This window comes from Bos javanicus, chromosome 2 (genome assembly GCF_032452875.1).
Source record: "Bos javanicus breed banteng chromosome 2, ARS-OSU_banteng_1.0, whole genome shotgun sequence".
NCBI classification, from domain to species: Eukaryota; Metazoa; Chordata; class Mammalia; order Artiodactyla; family Bovidae; genus Bos; species Bos javanicus.
The window spans coordinates 91,081,665-91,102,146 of NC_083869.1; the positions used below are offsets into that span (position 1 = coordinate 91,081,665).

At 36.2% G+C, this 20,482-nt stretch overlaps 1 protein-coding gene across 1 annotated transcript in view; it reads left to right on the top strand.

Moving 5' to 3' along the window:
- Positions 1–20,482, top strand: part of BMPR2 (bone morphogenetic protein receptor type 2) — a 151,825-nt gene that overhangs the window by 123,873 nt on the left and 7,470 nt on the right. The window contains exons 8-12 of the mRNA XM_061381769.1: positions 894–1,054; positions 2,311–2,458; positions 5,187–5,323; positions 14,638–14,810; positions 18,046–19,325. Of these exons, the coding sequence (XP_061237753.1) occupies positions 894–1,054; positions 2,311–2,458; positions 5,187–5,323; positions 14,638–14,810; positions 18,046–19,325 (1,899 nt within the window). The remainder of the gene's footprint in view (positions 1–893; positions 1,055–2,310; positions 2,459–5,186; positions 5,324–14,637; positions 14,811–18,045; positions 19,326–20,482) is intronic.

The following is a 20,482-nucleotide window of genomic DNA, read 5'->3' on the forward strand; positions in this document are numbered from 1 at the left end:
ACACATGTATTCTTTTTCATATTCTTCTCCATTGTCGCTTTTCACAGGACATTGAATGTAGTTCCCTGTGCTATACAGTGGGACCTTGTTGTTTTTCCGTTTTATATATATAACAGTTTGCATCTGCTAATTCCAAACTCCCAGTCCTTTCCTTCCTTCCTCCCTCCTCCATGGTTTTCTTATCAAGAGGAAAAGAATTATGATTTTAGTTAGGCTTCTTGATTGGATATATTCTTTCAGGCAGTGTGTGTGTGTCTGTGTATCAGGCCTTTTGAAATCAGGCAGAACATGTCCTCTCTCTGCCTTCATAGAACATAAACGTCTTCTGATAAACAAGTAACAGAATAAGTATAATAGTGTTTTGTTTTGTAAAATCAGAAAACAATCCATTGCAAAACTGTTTCTAGTTTGATTTGAAGAACTGTGGTGGGCTTAGATATATAGCTAAGCCTCAGTGCAAAACTGGGATTTTCTGTCATAGGTTATAAGATAACATATACCAATTTCAGAGCCATGCCAGTTTTATAGTGATAATTGTTTTAGATAAATTTACTTTTTGTTTTTACCAAATATTCCTTTTTTTATTGCCTCCTTTTCCTACTAGAGGGAAAAAAAAGGACCAAAGTAGTATATGTTAAAATTAGAAGCAAGATCCTATTGACTAGTAATTGCAACTGAATGTTTAAAGCTTAATTAATTATAGATGCAAAAGGAATTATGTTGTGAAATATAATGAAAACAGGATTGTGAGTTGAAATTTTTATTTACGTCCTTTTGTTATTAGAAAAGTATAGGGAAGGAAAAAAGCAGTCTTCTTTATATTACCTTCTGCTCATTTTGTGTTCAGTAGTGCAACTGAAGCATTAATAAATATATGAAAACTATCCAAACAGATCATTATAAACCTGCAATTTCCCATCGAGATTTGAACAGCAGAAATGTTCTGGTGAAAAATGATGGAACCTGCGTTATTAGTGACTTTGGGTTGTCCATGAAGCTGACTGGAAATAGACTGGTGCGCCCAGGGGAAGAAGATAATGCAGCCATTAGTGAGGTGAGTGCATACAAAGGGTATCAAGCTGACATACTTTTAAAACATAATAAATTGAATTTAAAAACCTACTAAGTACTCAGGACAGTTGTCCTTATCCAATTATAGCATATTAGGAATTACAGAATTAAGATATACAGAAAACACTGCATGAAGTTCATCAATTCATTATGGAGATCACTGCCAGTCAACCTTATTTTTGTCAAGCATTAGGAGGAATACTGTTGACTGGGCTTCTCTGGTGGCTCAAATGGTAAAGCATACCTGCAATGTGGGAGACCTGGGTTTGATCCCTGGTTTGGGAAGATGCCCTGGAGGAAGGCATGGCAACCCACTCCAGTACTTTTGTCTGGAGAATCCCATGGACAGAGGAGCCTGGTGGGCTACAGTCCATGGTGTCACAAAGAGTCAGACACGACTGAGCAACTAAGCACACATAAGCATAAGCACTATTGACTAGGATGACTAAATCACACCTTAATTATTTCAAGAGGATATTTTTTTTTTTTATTAAGAAAAAATTGCTAAGATGAATTTTATTAAAATTAAAAACTTCTATGAAAGATAGTATTAAGAAAATGAAAAAAACAACCCTCAAACTGGGAGAATGTATTTGAAAAACACATATCTGATAAAGGACTTGTATCCAGAATATAAAAACTCTTAAAACTCAACAGTAAGAAGTCAAATAAGTCAATTAATAAATAGAAGATCTAAATAGAAACCTGACCAAAGATAGTATTTATATAGATAGATGGCAGATAAGCATGTGAAAGTTACTCAACGTGATTCATGATTCAAGAACTGCAAATCAAAACAGGATGCCATTGCCTTTGAATGGTTTAAAAAAAACAATAATTTCAAATGCTGGAGACAGTGTGGGGCTACAGCAACCCACTCCTTGCTGGTAGGAATGCTGGATAGTATTCACTTTGGAAAACATAGTATTCCAGCAATCACACTCCTAGGTATATAGACCCTGTTGAGTTAACAATTTGTATTCACACAAACACCTGCACATCAAGGTTCATAGCAGCTTTATTCATAATTGCCGAAAACTAGAAGCAACCAAGATGTTCTGAAAAGGGTATTTTATATTTTAAAAAATGAGATCTAAAAAGGTTCAGTGCCATACTTAGGTTCAAATAAGCATATTGAGCTACTGTTGACCCGAATTTATGTATAACTTCTAGCCTAATGTATGCCCTTCAGAATATGCTACATTATTTCCTGAAATACATAACACTTTTTTTTATCAGGTTGGCACAATCAGATATATGGCACCAGAAGTTCTGGAAGGAGCTGTGAACCTTAGGGACTGTGAATCAGCTTTGAAACAAGTAGATATGTATGCACTTGGACTAATTTATTGGGAGATATTTATGAGATGTACAGACCTCTTTCCAGGTGAGGGAATTGTTGTCAGAATTAATGTATGTTTTGAAGTGAAGCAGTTACATCTTTCTTCTACCTATATTAAGTCTACTTTTATGTGTTTGTGCTTTCATTTAAACCTTAATTTCATTGCCATCTAGTGTTCAAAAATATTATTAGCAGAAAGATGTCAGTGGGAAAAAACTTTTTAGAAAGAACTCCGGGTTTGCATCTGAGGGTGATTTAATTAATTGCTCATAATAGCTTACCTGTATTCAGTTTGGTCTCTGATGGCTTTAGCAGTTATCATTTCCTTATGCAACCTCTGAGCATTTTCGAAGCTGCACTTCATAGTGTTACCTGAATTGACTCAGTAAGGAATTAGAAGTAGTGAACTATCCATTGGATTATCTTTTTCTTCCTTTTTTAAAATTCTCCTTTTCTTCCTTTTTAAAAAAATTTCCCTTCTCTTGTCTTCATGCCTTCCTATCTGTCTTCCTTCCTTTCATGAAAGAACAACTCATTCAATGTAAATATTTATTTGAGGCTAACTTGAAATAGCAAAATGAGTATATATTTTTCTCCTTTTGTTATGATTATATCAATGACATTGTGATATATTAATAAAAATTTAAACTAATTACCAGTGTATTTACCAGTGCATTGCACTCTTTTAGGTTGCATAAAAATAATTTGACATCAGTTCAGTTCAGTCGCTCTGTTGTGTCCGACTCTTTGCGACCCCATGAATCGCAGCACATCAGGCCTCCCTGTCCATCACCACCTCCTGGAGTTTACCCAAACTCTCGTCCATCGAGTCGATGATGCCATCCAGCCATCTCATCCTCTGTCGTCCCCTTCTCCTCCTGCTCCCAATCCCTCCCAGCATCAGGGTCTTTTCCAATGAGTCAACTCTTCACATGAGGTGGCCAAAGTATTGGAGTTTCAGCTTCAGCATCAGTCCTTCCAATGAACACCCAGGACTGATCTTTAGGATGGACTGGTTGGATCTCCTTGCAGTCCAAGGGACTCTCAAGAGTCTTCTCCAATATAAGTGGTCTCTATATTGTAGGAATAACAGCATTAATAGCATGGGGAAATGAAAAACAGTGAATTGACCCAGCATTAGACAAATGGAACTACTTAATAAAAACAGATTAGTAATGTGGTTGATTTTTTTGTTGTTGTTGTTTCAAAAATAGTGAGCATTTGCGCCTTCCATGGTGGTCCAGTGGTTAGGAATCTGTGCTTCTACTGCATGGGGCACAGGTTTGATCCATGGTTAGGGAAGTAAGATCCCACATGGCACACAGTGCAATTCCCCAGCCCCTAAAAAAGAAAAAACATTTATCGACAGCTTATAATTCTAAAATATAATGGAATAAATTAATAATTATTTAGATTACTGGCAATTCAATCAGTTATTATTTAGAAGTATATTTTCCAATTAAATAGAAGTATTGGGTACTAGACAGCATATTAAAAAGCAGAGACATTACTTTGCCAACTAAGGTCTGTCTAGTCAAAGCTATGGTTTTTCCAGTAGTCATGTATGGATGTGAGAGTTGGACTATAAAAAAAGCTGAGCACTGAAGAATTGATGCTTTTGAACTGTGGTGCTGGAGAAGACTATTGAGAGTCCCTTGGACTGCAAGGAGATCCAACCAGTCCATCCTAAAGGAAATCAGTCCTGAATATTCAGTGGAAGGACTGATGCTGAAGCTGAAACTCTAATACTTTGGCCATCTGATGCAAAGAACTGACTCATTTGAAAAGACATTGATGGTGGGAAAGATTGAAGGCGAGAGGAGAAGGGGACGACAGAGAATGAGATGGTTGGATGGCATCACTGACTCAATGGACATGAGTAAACTCCAGGAGTTGGTGATGGACAGAGAGGCCTGGCCTGCTGCAGTCCATGGGATCGCAAAGAGTCGGACAGGACTGAGCTCCTGAACTGACTCACTGATTGGGTACTCAAAGTGTTTTTTTGGAAATAGTGATTACAGTAGTATCACATATTATTGGAACCTTATAAGTTTTAATTTCTATTATTGAAACTTCGGCCATAGTATTTTAAAAATCCTAATCCAGAACTTTTGTTTTTTAGAAGCATATGTGACTAAAATGATTCTTGTATCAGCTTAAGTTAATACATTGCTATCAGCAATGTTTTTTTAAACAGTTACTACATTCAAAGAATAGCTATTGCTTTTGTACTGTTAAATTATAAAGTGCAATATCAAATGTTTGCACAGGAAAGGCAATTAAATCTTGTTTGCAGAATATTATTTTAATGGAGATATAAGATGAATTGAAATAATGTTAGAAAGAGTTTAAAAAAGGAAAAAGTGAGTGTTACTTTTAAATGTATACAGAATTTCAGTTTAGGAAGACAGAAAAAGTTCTGGACATGAACGCACAACTTTGTGAATGCACTTAGTGCCACAGAACTGTATATTCAGAAATGGTTTAAATGGTAAATTTTATGTTACGTACATTTAACCACAGTTTAAAAATAAAGGAAAATGAAGAGAGTTGTATTAAGATACCCTGTTATCCTAGATATGGAAATAGTGAAGAAGTATATGTGAGATAAAATGTAGAAAAGGACTACCATTTAATTTATAACTACCATTTAATTTATAGCAACATTTAATTTATCAAACAAAGACTGTTACAAGTAGAGCTTTTATTAATAATGCATGAAACCCAAAATGATAATAATAAATTTTATTCCTTTTTAAAAAAAAATTCACAGGTGAATCTGTACCAGAATACCAGATGGCTTTTCAGACAGAGGTTGGAAATCATCCCACTTTTGAAGATATGCAGGTTCTGGTGTCTAGGGAAAAACAGAGACCCAAGTTCCCAGAAGCTTGGAAAGAAAATAGCCTGGTAAGGAAAAACTAAATTATTAAAAAAGAGGACTTATGACTGAATATGTTTCAAATGTTGCCTGAAGCAAAAATAGATTGTTGATGGTAAATAGTTTTTAGAGTTGTCTAATGCCAAAAATCTAACTTACTTGATTTGTATGATATTGTATATTTTCAAAGTTGGAGGTGTTTTAATTTGTTTTCTTCAAGTATAAAATACTCCTTAGAGAGACTAACTTATGTCTGCAGTTTGCCGCATTGGGTAACAGCTGGAATAATTAACGTGATAATATTTCAAACATGATTGAAATTCCATTCCATCTATTCTCTTGAGAGTGGTACCAAAAATGTTAATTAGTTCAGACATATATATTCACTGACTGATAGAAATTTAAACTGCACCAAAAAGAAACCAAAGTACCATGTATAAATTCTGCTTGTTAAAAATAAAGTTTACAATGCTGAATTATTTTCAGAGGCTCCTGCCATTTCAGTAAATTGTTGCTACAATTCTAAAAGCATCTTAACAAACATTTGCCCACAACAGATATATTCACACACTCTTATATATTTTTTTAATGTGAGTAGGATCATCTCATTATCCACTGTCATTTCTGAAGCTTGTTTTTTTACTAATTTTTCATGTCATTACATATATAGATTTATCACTTTCTCTCCATTTGATCAGTATTTCATTATATGTCATAATTATTAAATTGCATGATAGTACCCTGTATTTCTTATTTTAAAAACCTTTTAGAAGAATTAAAGTTATGCTTATATATGGTAAACAAAATCAAATTAAATGGAATGGCTAAAAGAGGAAATGAGAAAAGAAAAGACTTCTCCTGTCCTACCTTCAGAAGTAATTCATGTTAACAGTGTTCTGAGGTTTTGTTTTTGTTTCTAAACTTTCTCTTCTGGAAGTTCCCATTATAACTTTAAATATTATGTTTATTCTTATTTATGTTGTCTCTCATTTATCCTCTCCTAATTTTACAATACTGTATTTGTATAATACAGTATAATAATTTAGTATAATACTGTATTAATTTCTATTTTGTATACAGATCTAAAATTTTTAATAAAATAAAAACATGGGAATTTTGTAGAATTATGGTTGTGGAAACGTCCTTGGCACAATGTACTGTTGTGCTTGGACTCATAAATGAGGAAGTGAAAATCCTATGTTAGTCACTAGAAGCTACTGCCTTTTGAGGAATGATGTTTTAAAAGTCACCATCCCCTGGCTTTTCTGATTTTTTTGGCCCTAGGCTTACCTTCTCTTCTCCCCTCCCTCTCCCCTTCCCTTCCCTCTGCTGCTGCTGCTAAGTCGCTTCAGTCGTGTCCGACTCTGTGCGACCCCATAGACGGCAGCCCACCAGGCTCCGCCGTCCCTGGGACTCTCCAGGCAAGAACACTGGAGTGGGTTGCCATTTCCTTCTCCAGTGCGTTAAAGTGAAAAGTCAAAGTGAAGTCGTTCAGTCATGTCCAACTCTAGCGACCCCATGGACTGCAGCCTACCAGGCTCCTCCGTCCATGGGATTTTCTAGGCAAAAGTACTGGAGTGGGGTGCCATTGCCTTCTCCTGTAGGAACTGGGACAGATTTTTTCTTAAGAGGTCCTTGATGTCAGGTAAGAGGCTGAATCCTTTCCCAGGGTTCATTAGATGTGCCAGCCTCACAACAGAGTATGCTTCAAAGAAAAATCTCTTTGTGAAATTTTATCTATTAAAATACAACTTCATCTGCCATAAATGGTTTTATTTCACCAGAGAAATTGGACTACTTATTCTAAAGTATCTTTTGGCAACCCTGCCATTATGGGATATGCACCATATGCATATTTTTCTGAAAACTTTTTACTCTCAATTTAGATGAGGTTGCTAAGTAAGAAATAAGTAATATTTGGTTCACTTCCAATAAATCCATTTAAATCTAATGTGCTATAGTCAGTAGAACTGCTGCTTCTGTGCAATGACAATCTAGTACTAGAATTAGATAGCAAATACATAGTTTCTGTATGAAATATCCCCCCTTTCTATGAAGACATTTTGCTTCATAGTTGCATTGAAATTACAAAACATTTTTGTAGTAACAAAACTCAAAATCTTCTAAAAATTAATGAATGTAAAAACCCATTTTAAAAATTCCCAGGGAACCAACCTAAACATCATATTAAAAAGCAGAGATATTATGTTACCAACAAAGGTCTGTATAATCAAAGCTATGGTTTTTCTAGTAGTCATGTATGGATGTGAGAGTTGGACTATAAAGAAAGCTGAGCACTGAAGAATTGATGCTTTTAAACTGTGTTGTTGGAGAAGACTTGAGAGTTCCTTGGACTGCAAGGAGATCCAACCAGTCCACCCTAAAGGAAATCAGTCCTGAATATTCATTGGAAGGACTGATGCTGAAGCTGAAACTCCAATACTTTGGCCAGCTGATGTGAAGAACTCACTCATTGGAAAAGACCCTGATACTGGGAAAGATTGAAGGCAGGAGGAAAAGGGGATGACAGAGGATGAGATGGTTGGATGGCATCACTTACTCAATGGACATGAGTTTGAGCCAGCTCTGGGAATTGGTGATAGACAGGGAAGCCTGGGATACTGCAATCCATGGGGTCACAAAGAGTCACACACGACTGAGCAACTGAACTGAAGTGAACTGAATTTTGAACTTACTGCAGATCATTAAGAAACCCATACAGTGTCATTCAGCTTATTTATTAATTCAGTTCAGTTCAGTTCAGTTGCTCAGTTGTGTCCAACTCTTTGCAACCCCATGAATTGCAGCAGGCCAGGCCTCCCTGTCCATCACCAACTCCTGGAGTTCACTCACACTCGCATCCATTGAGTCAGTGATGCCATCCAGCCATCTCATCCTCTGTTGTCCCCTTCTCCTCCTGCCCCCAATCCCTCCCAGCATCAGAATCTTTTCCAATGAGTTTATTGGAGTTAATGGTTATTGGAGTTAATGAATTTGTTCATTGCTGCTGCTGCTGCTGCTGAGTCACTTCGGTCGTGTCCAACTCTGTGCGACCCTGTAGATGGCAGCCCACCAGGCTCCCCCATCTCTGGGATTCTCCAGGCAGGAACACTGGAGTGGGTTGCCATTTCCTTCTCCAATGCATGAAAGTGAAAAGTGAAAGTGAAGTCCCTCTGTCGTGTCCAACTCTTAGCGACGTCATGGACTGCAGCCCACCAGGCTCCTCTGTCCATGGGATTTTCCAGGCAAGAGTACTGGAGTGGGTTGCCATTGCCTTCTCTGAATTTATTCATTAACATTCACTAAATGAATCCTGTGTATTGTGTGCTTAATATAGAGAGCACTAGATACAGCCTCCACCTTTATAGAGCTCCCTCTTGTGTTAGATGAGAAAGTTAATGATTTTTACATAAATGCAGTCATCAAATGTTTTGATATGGGCTCTAGTCATACCAAATGATGATATGATATATTTTATTAAATTGTCTACTGAAAAAGGTCCTGATGCTGGGAAATATTGAAGGCGGGGAGAGAAGGGAACCACAGAGGGTGAGATGGTTGGATGGCATCACCAACTCAGTGGACATGAGTTGGAATAGGCTCTGGGAGTTGGTGATGGACAGGGAGAACTGGTGTCTGTAGTCCATGGGATCGCAAAGAGTCAGACAAGACTGAGTGACTGAACCGAACTGTTTATTTCAAGTGGCTTTTCTTGCTGCTGTCAAGATTCTCTTTTCTTCTTTGGCATTTGATAATTTGATCATAATGTGTCTCAGTATGGAACTCTCCTTGAGTTAATTGAGTTTCTTGGATGTGTAGATTCATTTCTTTTACTAAATTTGGAAAGTTATTGAATTATTACTTCTTCAAATATTCTTTTTCCATTTTTTCTTCTGGGGCTGTCACTCATTTTGTGTAGTTTGATGTGATTAATGGTGCCTCACAAGTCTTTTAGGCTCTATTCATTTTCTTCATTCTTTTTTTGTTTCTGCTTCTCAGACTAGGTAATTTTTATTTCCTATCTTCATGTTTAGTAATTCTTTTTTCTCTCTGCTCAAATCCTCAATTAACCAGTCTGGTGAATTCTTCATTTCAGTGTTTTTACTGTTGACCTCCCAAGTTTCTTTTAAACTCCTTTCTACAATTTCTGTCTCTTAATTGCTATTCTCCATTTGTTGAGATGTTGTTTTCCCAGTTTCCTTTCATTTGTTATCCATGGTTTCTAGTTCTTTGAGCATATTTAAAGTCTTTGCCAGTAACTCCAATGTCTGTATTTCCTGTGGGACAGTTCTGTTCCTTTTTTCATTCCTGTGAATGGGGCATAGTTTCTTGTTTCTTCACATGCTTTGTAATTTTTTGTTTAAAATCACTTTTTGGATATCATTATGGACAAAAAGGAAACAAAAAAGGAAAAGACTCTCCAAGTCTTCTCATTGGCTGAGCCAGTCAGCTGTGAAAGTTTGTGGTCTTCTCTGAGCTTGCATCCTGCTCTGAACTTGTGTGTGGATTTTTAGATTCTTCAGTATATGCAGAAGCTTTTCAATGCCCTTATTCCCCAAAGTTTCTCACACCCAGTTTTTCTTCCTTGACTTTCAAGCATTTCTTTTGTGTGCCTCAACTATTACATTTTGCCCCAGGCTGTAGCATTTGTTCTTTGGTCTTTCAATTTTTCCAAAGAATGTTATGCACTTAGTCATAGCCACTTCCCTATGCTAAGAGAGTTCTGAGTTAGGTAGAACAAAGACAGGCCTATTGCATTGGATCTTCAAGGGAAGACATGTCAAAACAGACAGCATAATTCCCTTGGAAACAAGGTCACTCTGTTCCCTCTGGGAACAGGTGCCTGTCTTGGGAAAAACGGACTGCCATCTTCATATGTGCCATCACTCCAGGGGCAGCTCTAAATTAAAACACGACAGAGTCTCCTAGCCTGTTTCAGTGACCTTTCTCCTTCTATTTATGTTTTTAAGTTGGTTGCTGTAAACATTTGACTAACATCCAGAGTTTCAGTAAAGTTGATTATGATATTTGCGAAGTTTTCAGTGCTTTTCCTCCCAAAGTTCCTTGCTCTGCTTTGTTTTGACTAATGTCCTCACAGAATGAATTAGGAAATAACCTTCCTTGTTTGATTTTCTGGAAGACTTGTTAAGACTTGGCATTATTATTATTTTTTTTAATGTTTGGTTGAATTCCTTCCTAAAGCCATCCAGACATGGAGGTTTTTTCATGGGTAAGTTTTAAAATACAAATTTACCCTCCAAAGTGATGGCACTCCCAATAATAATATACAAGTGCCTGTTTTCCCATCACTAACACTAGGTGGTATGCAATTTTGTTTTTGTTAATGCGCTCAGTTCAGTTCAGTCGCTCAGTTGTGTCCAACTCTTTGTGACCGCATGGACTGCAGCACACCAGCCTTCCCTGTCCATCACACGCTCCCAGAGCTTGCTCAGATTCATGTCCATTGAGTCAGTGATGCCATCCAACATCTCATCCTCTGTCATCCCCTTCTCCTGCCTTCAACCTTTCCCAGCATCAGGGTCTTTTCCAATGAGTCAGTTCTTCTCATCAGTTAATGTGTTAGGGAAAAATAAATCTTATTTTGATTTGCACCTAGTAAAAAATAAAGGCAGTATTTGAAAACAGGATCTTGATTGAGCTGGTACTAATACTACAAATTTGGAACTAATATTCTTAACTACTTCATTGTACTACCTCAACATGGTGAATAAGGTTGAGCATTTTAGCATATTTTAAAGGTGTTTGTTTTTCTTACTTATATGCACTTTATCTATATTCCTGTTATGGATTTACTATCACTTTTTAAATGTCTTCTTACTGGCAAGTGTCATAGAAATAATTGATTCATCCAAGAAACAGCAAGAGATGCTGAAGCCAATGGGTGAAAAGTTGAATGCAGAACAAGATATATACAGGAGCTTTGAGTACTCTCCCCCTCCCAAAACAGTGATTAATTATTAAACGAAAAATGGAACTTTACAGGGAAGATACCTGGCAGACACCAACTTAGTCATGTGGTTAAGGTTAAGTTCTCTAGTAATGGGACAAATAAAAAATGTGTACATGATAGGAAGAACAGTGGGAAGAACAGCAATCTCTCCTGTGATTTTCTGCCAAAGATGCAAACTTTGAATTTGGTCAGGAGGAAATATCAGATAAATTGAGGAACATTTTCAAAAGTAACTGGGCTATTTTTAGGTCTGCATAGTCTTTTAAAATGTCAAGATCATGAAAGAAAAGAAAAGTACGTTTGAAATTATTTCAAAAGGGAAAGAAAAATTCCTCTCTTCATAACTTACGACGAGTTCGTTTTTTCAAACCAATATTACAAATATACTAAGGTAAATATATAACTAGTTTTTAGAGGTATATTTATCATAAAAAGTTAGTTATTCTTGAGTTTCTTGAGTTATCTTAAAATCCAAGTCGTTTTTAAATTCATTAAATATAGTCTTTCCTCATTATTCATGAATTTCATATTTGGCATTCAACTACTTGCCAGAGTGTGTTTGTAATCCCCGAATCATTAGTCAGAACACTGTCCCAGTCATTTGTGTATGTGTGCAGAGCAGTGAAAATTTTGAGTTCAGATGTACATGTTCCCAACTGAAGGTCTAATAAGGCTTTCGTGTTTCATATCTTGTATTGTAAAAAAGTATCTTTTTTGCACTGTATTCACTGCCCTATTTTTCACTTTTTTTTTTTTTTTTTGCGTTTTTTGGTGATTTCACCATTTAAAATAGCCCTTAAGTATAACGCTGAACTCTTATGTGATATTCCTAAGCACAAGAAAAGTTTGATATTCCTTATGAAGAAAGGAAAACATGTTCTAGATAAACTCCATTAGGGCATGGGGTGTAGTGCTGTGACCATGAGTACAAATTAATGAAGTGATTTTATGTATTTTTTAACTTGTTTTTTTGAATTGGAGTATAGCCAATTAACAGTGTTGTGATAGTTTCAGGTGAACAGTGAAGGGACTCAGCCATACGTATACATAAACCCATTCTTCCTGAAACTCACCTCCCATTCAAGCTGCCACATAACATTGAACAGAGTTCCTGTTCATAACATTGAACAGAGTTCCAGCAGGTCCATGTTGGTTATCCATTTTAAATACAGCAGTGTGTATAGGCAACCATAAGTTGTTTTCTAAGTCTGTGAGTCTCTTTGTGTTTTGTAATTTCATTTGTATCATCTCTTTGTGGATACCACATATAAAGGATGTCATACAGTATTTCTCCTTTTCTATCTGACTTAAACTGATAATATATATTTTAAAAGGTGTCTTTAAACAGAAACACAAGTAAAACAAGATTATTTATTGATCAGTTGATGAAAATGTTATATTCAGAGACTCACAGGATTTCCTCTAGGATTAATGTTTCATCATTAATTCAGTGCACAGCAACTTTATAGAACATGACTGCTATCGATAACAGACTCAACCATACTTATAAACACCAAACTTTTACCTCAGGGAGATGATACACTTGCTATTAAACTCAAGATTATCATTATATATTCTTCCGGTTCTTCCATATCTTAAGAAATAGGTAGATTTTTATTGCTTAATGAAAAGATTGTTGGTGTTTTATGTCTATTGTTCATATTTTAATTTTTACTCAATAGAGCCTGGAACATACTTTTAAATAGATTTCAAAACTCAAAGTAAAGTTGAGTCTTAAAAGATACACTCTTTGATCTGTGTTCTGGGCAGGATTGGAGAATCAGCAGTACTGTACTGAGGCAGACAGCTCAGAAGAGCCAGGGGAAAATGGTATTAAGGGTAGACCGTGGTGCGTGTACCCAGTGAGCCTGTATTCAGAAAGAACACTATCATGTTGCCCAGACAAACCTAGACAGCATATTAAAAAGCAGAGACATTACTTTGCAAACATAGGTCCATTTAGTCAGAGCTATGGTTTTTCTGGTAGTCAGGTATAGATGTGAGAGTTGGACCTTAAAGAAGGCTGAGCACCCCAAAATTTATGCTTTTGTGAACTGTGGTGTTGGAGAAGACTCTTGAGAGTCCCTTGGATTGCAAGGAGATCCAACCAGTCAATCCTAAAGGAAATAAATCCTGAATATTCATTGGAAGGACTGATGCTGAAGTTGAAGCTCCAGTACTTTGGCCACTGGATACAAAGAGCTGACTCATTAGAAAAGATCCTGATCCTGGGAAAGATTGAAGGCAGGAGGAGAAGGGGACAAGAGAAGACAAGATGGTTTGATGACATCATTGACTCAATGGACATGAATTTGAGCAAGTTCTGGGAGATGGTGAAGGACAGGGAACCCTGGTGTGCTGCAGTCCATGGGGTCGCAAAGAGTCGGATTCAGCGGAGTGAGGGAACAACAGCAACAACAGATGTTTCCCAGAGACCTAAGGTTCAAGTTGTTACAGAACACAAATTATTAGGAAACATTAAAAATGTTACCAAGATTCCTTACAGAAATTTTTAGCTTAAAATAGGCTTGCCAGATAAAATACTTTGATTTATGAATTGGCAAGAATATACCTACTCTAAAAAATGGTTTGTCCAATTATCTGAAACTAAAATTAAGTAAGTAGTATCCTATATTTTTACTTGTTAAATCTGGCAATCCTGGCCTTACTATTTTGAAAGTGTCTTGAAGACACAAGAAATGTACTGGCAGGTGAAGAGCTTGACACCTAATAAAAAATCAGAGTACAAGTGTGAGTAAGAATTCTGGATGCCAGTCCATCAAAGTATATAAAGTCTGTCTTTTTAAAAGGGAGTTTGCACCAACTTTCTCCAAACGGAACACTGCTGTTCATTGCAGATATATATGAATGTTACAGAATAGGACTGATTTTGATACTACTAATGAAACTAGTTTAAATAAGAAGAAAGTGTCAGGCTTTTAAGATTTATGATTAGAATGAAGCACACTACTAGGAGTAAAGGAGGAAGAGCTTAGAGATTGAAGACAGTCTAGTGTCAAAATTTTTTAAACTCATTTTTGAAGTAGAATTAGTGGCTCTTGATTGAAATAACAGTGCTGTGGATGCACAACAACATAAACACACGGCATTGAGGATACGTATGACTTACTACAACTGCTTGCTCTTGTGGATAATTCTTCAATGTGTTCAATTAAAATTTTCTTACTGTACTTGTTCCTCACCTTTTGAGAATACGGCCCTTTACAAATCTCTGATGTCTTAAGATATTTTATTATAGCTATGTAAAATATTGGTTAAATAAAATTGATATTTTTTCTTTCACCTCATGTCACTAAAAAAATTCAGTTATATTTTGGTAAGAGACAGTGTTTGACATATACTTTATTACAGGCAGTGAGATCACTCAAGGAGACAATCGAAGACTGTTGGGACCAGGATGCAGAGGCTCGGCTTACTGCTCAGTGTGCTGAAGAGAGGATGGCTGAACTTATGATGATATGGGAAAGAAACAAGTCTGTGAGCCCAACAGTCAATCCAATGTCTACTGCTATGCAGAATGAGCGGTAAGACACTAAGGGTTTGGAATCCGTCTGTCAGAATTTAAATCTGATACTAGAGAACAGAAAATAAATACTATTAAAACAGTCTAAGCATACAGTGATTAACTGGTGCAGTCTAATGTCATAACTTTTCTTTCAGTATTCCTGTTCTTTTACTGAATATTCTTGTTTAATGTAAGTGCAAGATGAAATCCATAGGTTTTTATATCTAACAATACAGTAAAAGATTAGTCTTTGTTAATGCACAAAGTTCCGTACAATAATAAAGGAAAAGCATTTTCATAGTTCCAAAAGTTTTATAAGCACTTCTGCGTACTATTTTGTCTTGATTATCTAGCCTTCGTGGTTTTTATTTCTTTTTCCCCTGAATTTTGTTTGTTTAAAGCAAATAGAACTGTGAACTTGCATATGTATCTAACCATTGCTTCACTGGAAACTAAGGTTTCCAGATTCCCTATCCAGTGGTCTTTCTTTATAGAATGCTGCTACTTTTACATGAAAGCAGTTCATAAGTCTTTTTGTCTCATCATGAACTTTGTTTTATGAGACATTTCTTTATTAGAACCATGATTTTTTTTTTTAAGCTGTCTTTATTAGAACTTCTTAGAAGGGCTTTTAGAAAAAATTCTAAAACTTGAAACTTTTCAGACCATGTAATCTGTGTTTCTTCATTCTGTGTTTAGGGGATAAAGTCTTCCCACAAATTTTCATTTTATCTAAATAAAACATGTTAAAATTTTTCAGAGAAGGATTCAGAAAAGAAAGAGTAAGCAGGGAAAATTGAGATAAAAAATAACTGAATTCTTGAATCATTTTCTTTGATATTTTCTGTTCTAATTTTTCAAGAAAATTTGTATTCTGAACTATGGATCCCACATTGGGTTTACACTGCTTGTGCTTGGACTGAATTACCTTCAGGGTATAAACCTTTATTTCTGTTATTAATATATCAGCAAGTTAAGGAAGATAGAAATTAGCATTTCTAAATATAAATTTCTCACCTTACAAATACCTTGAAGATAGTCTTCTGCTTCCATCACCCCTTATCTCTGTGTTTTCTGTGTGCTTTAGTATGCTATTTGTACGTCTTATAAGAGTCAGCTACTTTTACTTTAAGTGCTTTAACTTTCCTTAACTGGGAGGAGGAAATCCTTTTTTTTTTTTTTTTTTTGATGCTTTCCTTTGCTGTGGCCATTTTTGCCTCCTGAGCCATTCAGTTGTACCCTGTGCTGCTCTTCATGTCCTGTGACTTTTGAATTTTCCTTCAAATAGTAATTCATCTCACATTCATTCTACTCTAGGGTTCATTGTATTGACTCTTTCCCTCCATCCCTCTTGTGCAATACAAAAGCTTTTCTGTTCCTCCCCTTCCTGTCATTCGCCTCATAACTTCAGCAGTTTTTCTTCATAGCAGTTTTCCTTTAGTTGTTGCTTTTCTCCTGTAATGCTTGTATCTGTTAATGTTCCCATTGTCTATATTTGATTGTTTATACTTGATTTTAAACTACCCTTCACTTTTATGTTATTTTTCTTTTCAGTTTTATTGAGATATAATTGACATGTAGCACTCTATAAATTTAACATGTGTAGAATGATCATTTGACTTACATACATAAAATGATTATTACAATGTTTAGTGAATATTCATCATTCTCATATAGATAAAAAATTAAGGAAATAGTTAAAAAACAGTTTTTCCCCTTGTAATGAGAACTCTTAGGATTTACTCTGTTAACAGTTTTCATTTTATTTTTTGTTTGTTTTATTTTTTGGCCATGTCAAGCAGTATGTGGGATCTAAGTTCCCCAATCAGGGATCAAACATGCATACCCTGCATTGGAAACTCAGAGTCTTAGCCACTGTGTCACCAGGGAACTCGGTCTTAACACCTTTCATATATAGCATAGAGCAGTGTTAATTGTTTGTATCCTATATATTAGATCCCTAGTACTTATTTATCTTACAACTGAAAGACCTTTGACTGCCTTTATCCCATTCCCCTTACCTGTTCCCCTCTGCCTGTGTTAACCACAGATCTTATTGCTTTTTCTGTGAGTTTTTTTAAAAAATATAATTAACCTACAACATTATGTTAGTTTGTGTTATACAACATAGTGATTTGTTATTTCTGTACATTTCAAAATGATCACCAAGATAAGTCTAGTTATGGTATATCACCATACAAAGATATCACATAGTTATTTACTGTATTCCCCCCAGTGTGCATTTCATACCTATGACTCATTTATTCTGAAAGTAGAATTTTATACCTCTTCGTCTCCTTCATCTATCCTTTTCTTCCCTCCAACCCCTTCTTCTCTGGCTCCTGCCTGTTTCTTCTCTGTATCCCTGCCTGTGTTTCTGTTTAGTTTTGTTTGTTCATTTGTTTGGTTTTTTAGATTCAACATAAAAGTAAAATCATATAGTATATTTGTTCACCTATCAGTGAACAATATTGGGTTGCTTAGGTATCTTGGCCTGGTTTTTATTTTTAAAAACATAACTAGATTACAGTATGCTGCCCAAGAACCATCATTCTCAAGATGTGACAGTTACAGTGTAAAACCCTTGGTAAACTGGAGAGCAGTTCTGAGTCTTAGATTTTTTTTTTTTTTAATCTGAGTATCACATTCTGCCTTATACTCTAGGCTCTAGGACTTCCATTGATATGGCTCAGTCTCTACCTAGGAAGATATGTTCCTTTGCTAGAGTATGCCACTTAATGGAGCACTTTGGAACAGCCTAAAAGCTTGTATTCTTTTTACCATTTGGAACTTAATTGGTAATATATTTGTTGAGTAGCCACTGTGTATCTAGAATTACAGAAACACAAAAGACAAGTGTCTTGGTTCCTTCTTTCATGGACATTTATGTCTAATTGAGCAAATATACAATTCATAAAGACATATTTGCTAACATTACAAAACTATAGGGGAAATTTTTTAAAATTAATAACTCTTATAAACTAAAATAATGAGAATCTATAAAAATCATATAGATCCCCATCAGTTTTCTGATAGGCTTAAATGGCATTAAACTAGCCTGTAACAAATTATTAGTTCATATTTGTCAATACTGGATTAACATTTGGTTAGAATTTTTAAATAGCTTCAAGAATTAACGTGGGTTAGGAATAAAAGAGAGGGCAGTTTGTACTTTAAAAATCAGAGTTGTTAAACTTGAAGAGTCACTTTGTCATAAATGTATTCTCAATGTGACACTTTTTTCTTTCTTTAAGCAACCTGTCACACAATAGGCGTGTGCCAAAGATTGGCCCTTATCCAGATTATTCTTCTTCCTCATACATTGAAGATTCTATTCATCATACTGACAGCATTGTGAAGAACATTTCCTCTGAGCATTCGATGTCCAGCACACCTTTGACTATAGGGGAAAAGAACCGAAACTCAATTAACTATGAACGGCAGCAAGCACAAGCTCGAATCCCCAGCCCTGAAACAAGTGTCACCAGCTTGTCTACCAACACCACAACCACAAACACCACTGGCCTCACTCCAAGTACCGGCATGACCACTATATCCGAGGTGCCATACCCAGATGAAACAAGTCTGCATGCCACCAATGTTTCACAGCCAGTCGGGCCAACCCCTGTCTGCTTACAACTGACCGAAGAAGACTTGGAGACCAACAAGCTGGACCCAAAAGAAGTCGATAAAAATCTCAAGGAAAGTTCTGATGAGAATCTCATGGAGCATTCTCTTAAACAATTCAGTGGGCCAGACCCACTGAGCAGTACCAGTTCTAGCTTGCTTTACCCACTTATAAAGCTTGCAGTTGAAGTGACTGGGCAGCAGGACTTCACACAGGCTGCAAATGGCCAAGCATGTTTAATTCCTGATGTCCCACCTGCTCAGATCTATCCTCTCCCCAAGCAACAGAACCTTCCTAAGAGACCTACTAGTTTGCCTTTAAACACCAAAAATTCGACAAAGGAGCCCAGGCTGAAATTTGGCAGCAAGCACAAATCAAACTTGAAACAAGTAGAAACTGGAGTTGCCAAGATGAATACAATCAATGCTGCAGAACCTCATATAGTGACAGTCACTATGAATGGTGTGGCAGGTAGAAACCACAGCGTTAATTCCCATACTGCCACTACTCAGTATGCCAATGGCGTAGTACCATCTGGCCAGACAGCTAACACAGTGGCACACAGAGCCCAAGAAATGCTGCAGAATCAGTTCATTGGTGAGGACACTCGGCTGAACATTAATTCTAGTCCTGATGAGCATGAACCTTTACTGAGACGAGAGCAGCAGGCTGGCCATGATGAAGGTGTTCTGGATCGTCTTGTGGACAGGAGAGAACGGCCCCTAGAAGGCGGCCGAACTAATTCCAACAACAACAACAGCAATCCATGTTCTGAGCAAGAAGTTCTCACACAGGGTGTTCCAAGCACAGTAGCAGACCCCGGACCATCAAAGCCTAGAAGAGCACAGAGGCCTAATTCTCTGGATCTTTCAGCCACCAATGTCCTTGATGGCAACAGTTTGCAGTGTAAGTGGAGGGATTGTGTAAATGGAGGGATTTTGAGACCATTTAAATATACTTAGCTAGAAACAGATTATGTTTCAACTAGCAGTTATTTACTTTTACCACATTTGGTTGGATTTCAAAAGTAATTAGACATTTGTTTTTAAAAAGGTAATTTTTTGCTGATAATTAAAAAGTCAATGTCACAATAATCAGAATAATTACCAACTTAATGTGTATCTTATGCAGCTTATAATGCAGCTCACATACTTGCTGTACATAGTTGAGATTTTGTACTTTGTAGTTTAAAGCATCTGAGTAAAATGATAATCAATACAACTTTAGAAGCACTTTGTTGAGCATATTATACCTATTATATACACATTTAGGTTTTATCAGACTAATCTTAATAAATCTGAAAAGTACAAAGAAAATTCAGAAAAGTCACTGTAAAGAAACTACAAAGTTATTCTTGGTTTTTCATGTCAGTTTTTTCAGGAGCTGTGTGCCTGTAGCACGGTGCTATGGGGCCCTTAGCCACTTACACAAATAACCTGATGCTTGGTTTATGGCCGTTGAGGGATTATAACACAAGACAGGAGAGCTCACTAAAACAGTCATTATTGTACAAAATGACATTTCTTTTAGACTGATAGCAGTTATGAAGAAGTTGCATTTTATGTTTGTTGTCAAAGACTACAAAATGGGCTACTGGGATTAGATTGTCAAAAAATCTGTAGAATCTAGCCCCTTGCTTGAGTAGCTTGTATTGAAGAGTTGACATAAATTATAGCAAGGGTCCACATTTTTAAAATGTCTTGTCAGGTATGGGAACGGGAAGTTACTAGAAAATTTACACTCTAGTGTTTATGTCATTCTTCTGAAAAAATAATTATATTCTAGGTGCCTGCTTTGATCATGAAATAGAAAGATTAAATGCATTTTGCCAAATTAGGATTTCTACCAATAACCAAAGGATTTGAGAACATAGTTGAGAACTTGGAATTTTTTCCTCTGTTTTTGCTTTTTGAGGTTTTTCTATATTTTCTTCCTTGCCTATAGAATAATTCAACCAATTATAGAAACATCGTGCTTAAAGAATCTCAAAAATAATTTGGTAAAGTTAGAAAAATACTATCTGGCATCATAAATTTTAAGAAATGTCTGGTAGCTTCTCCTGT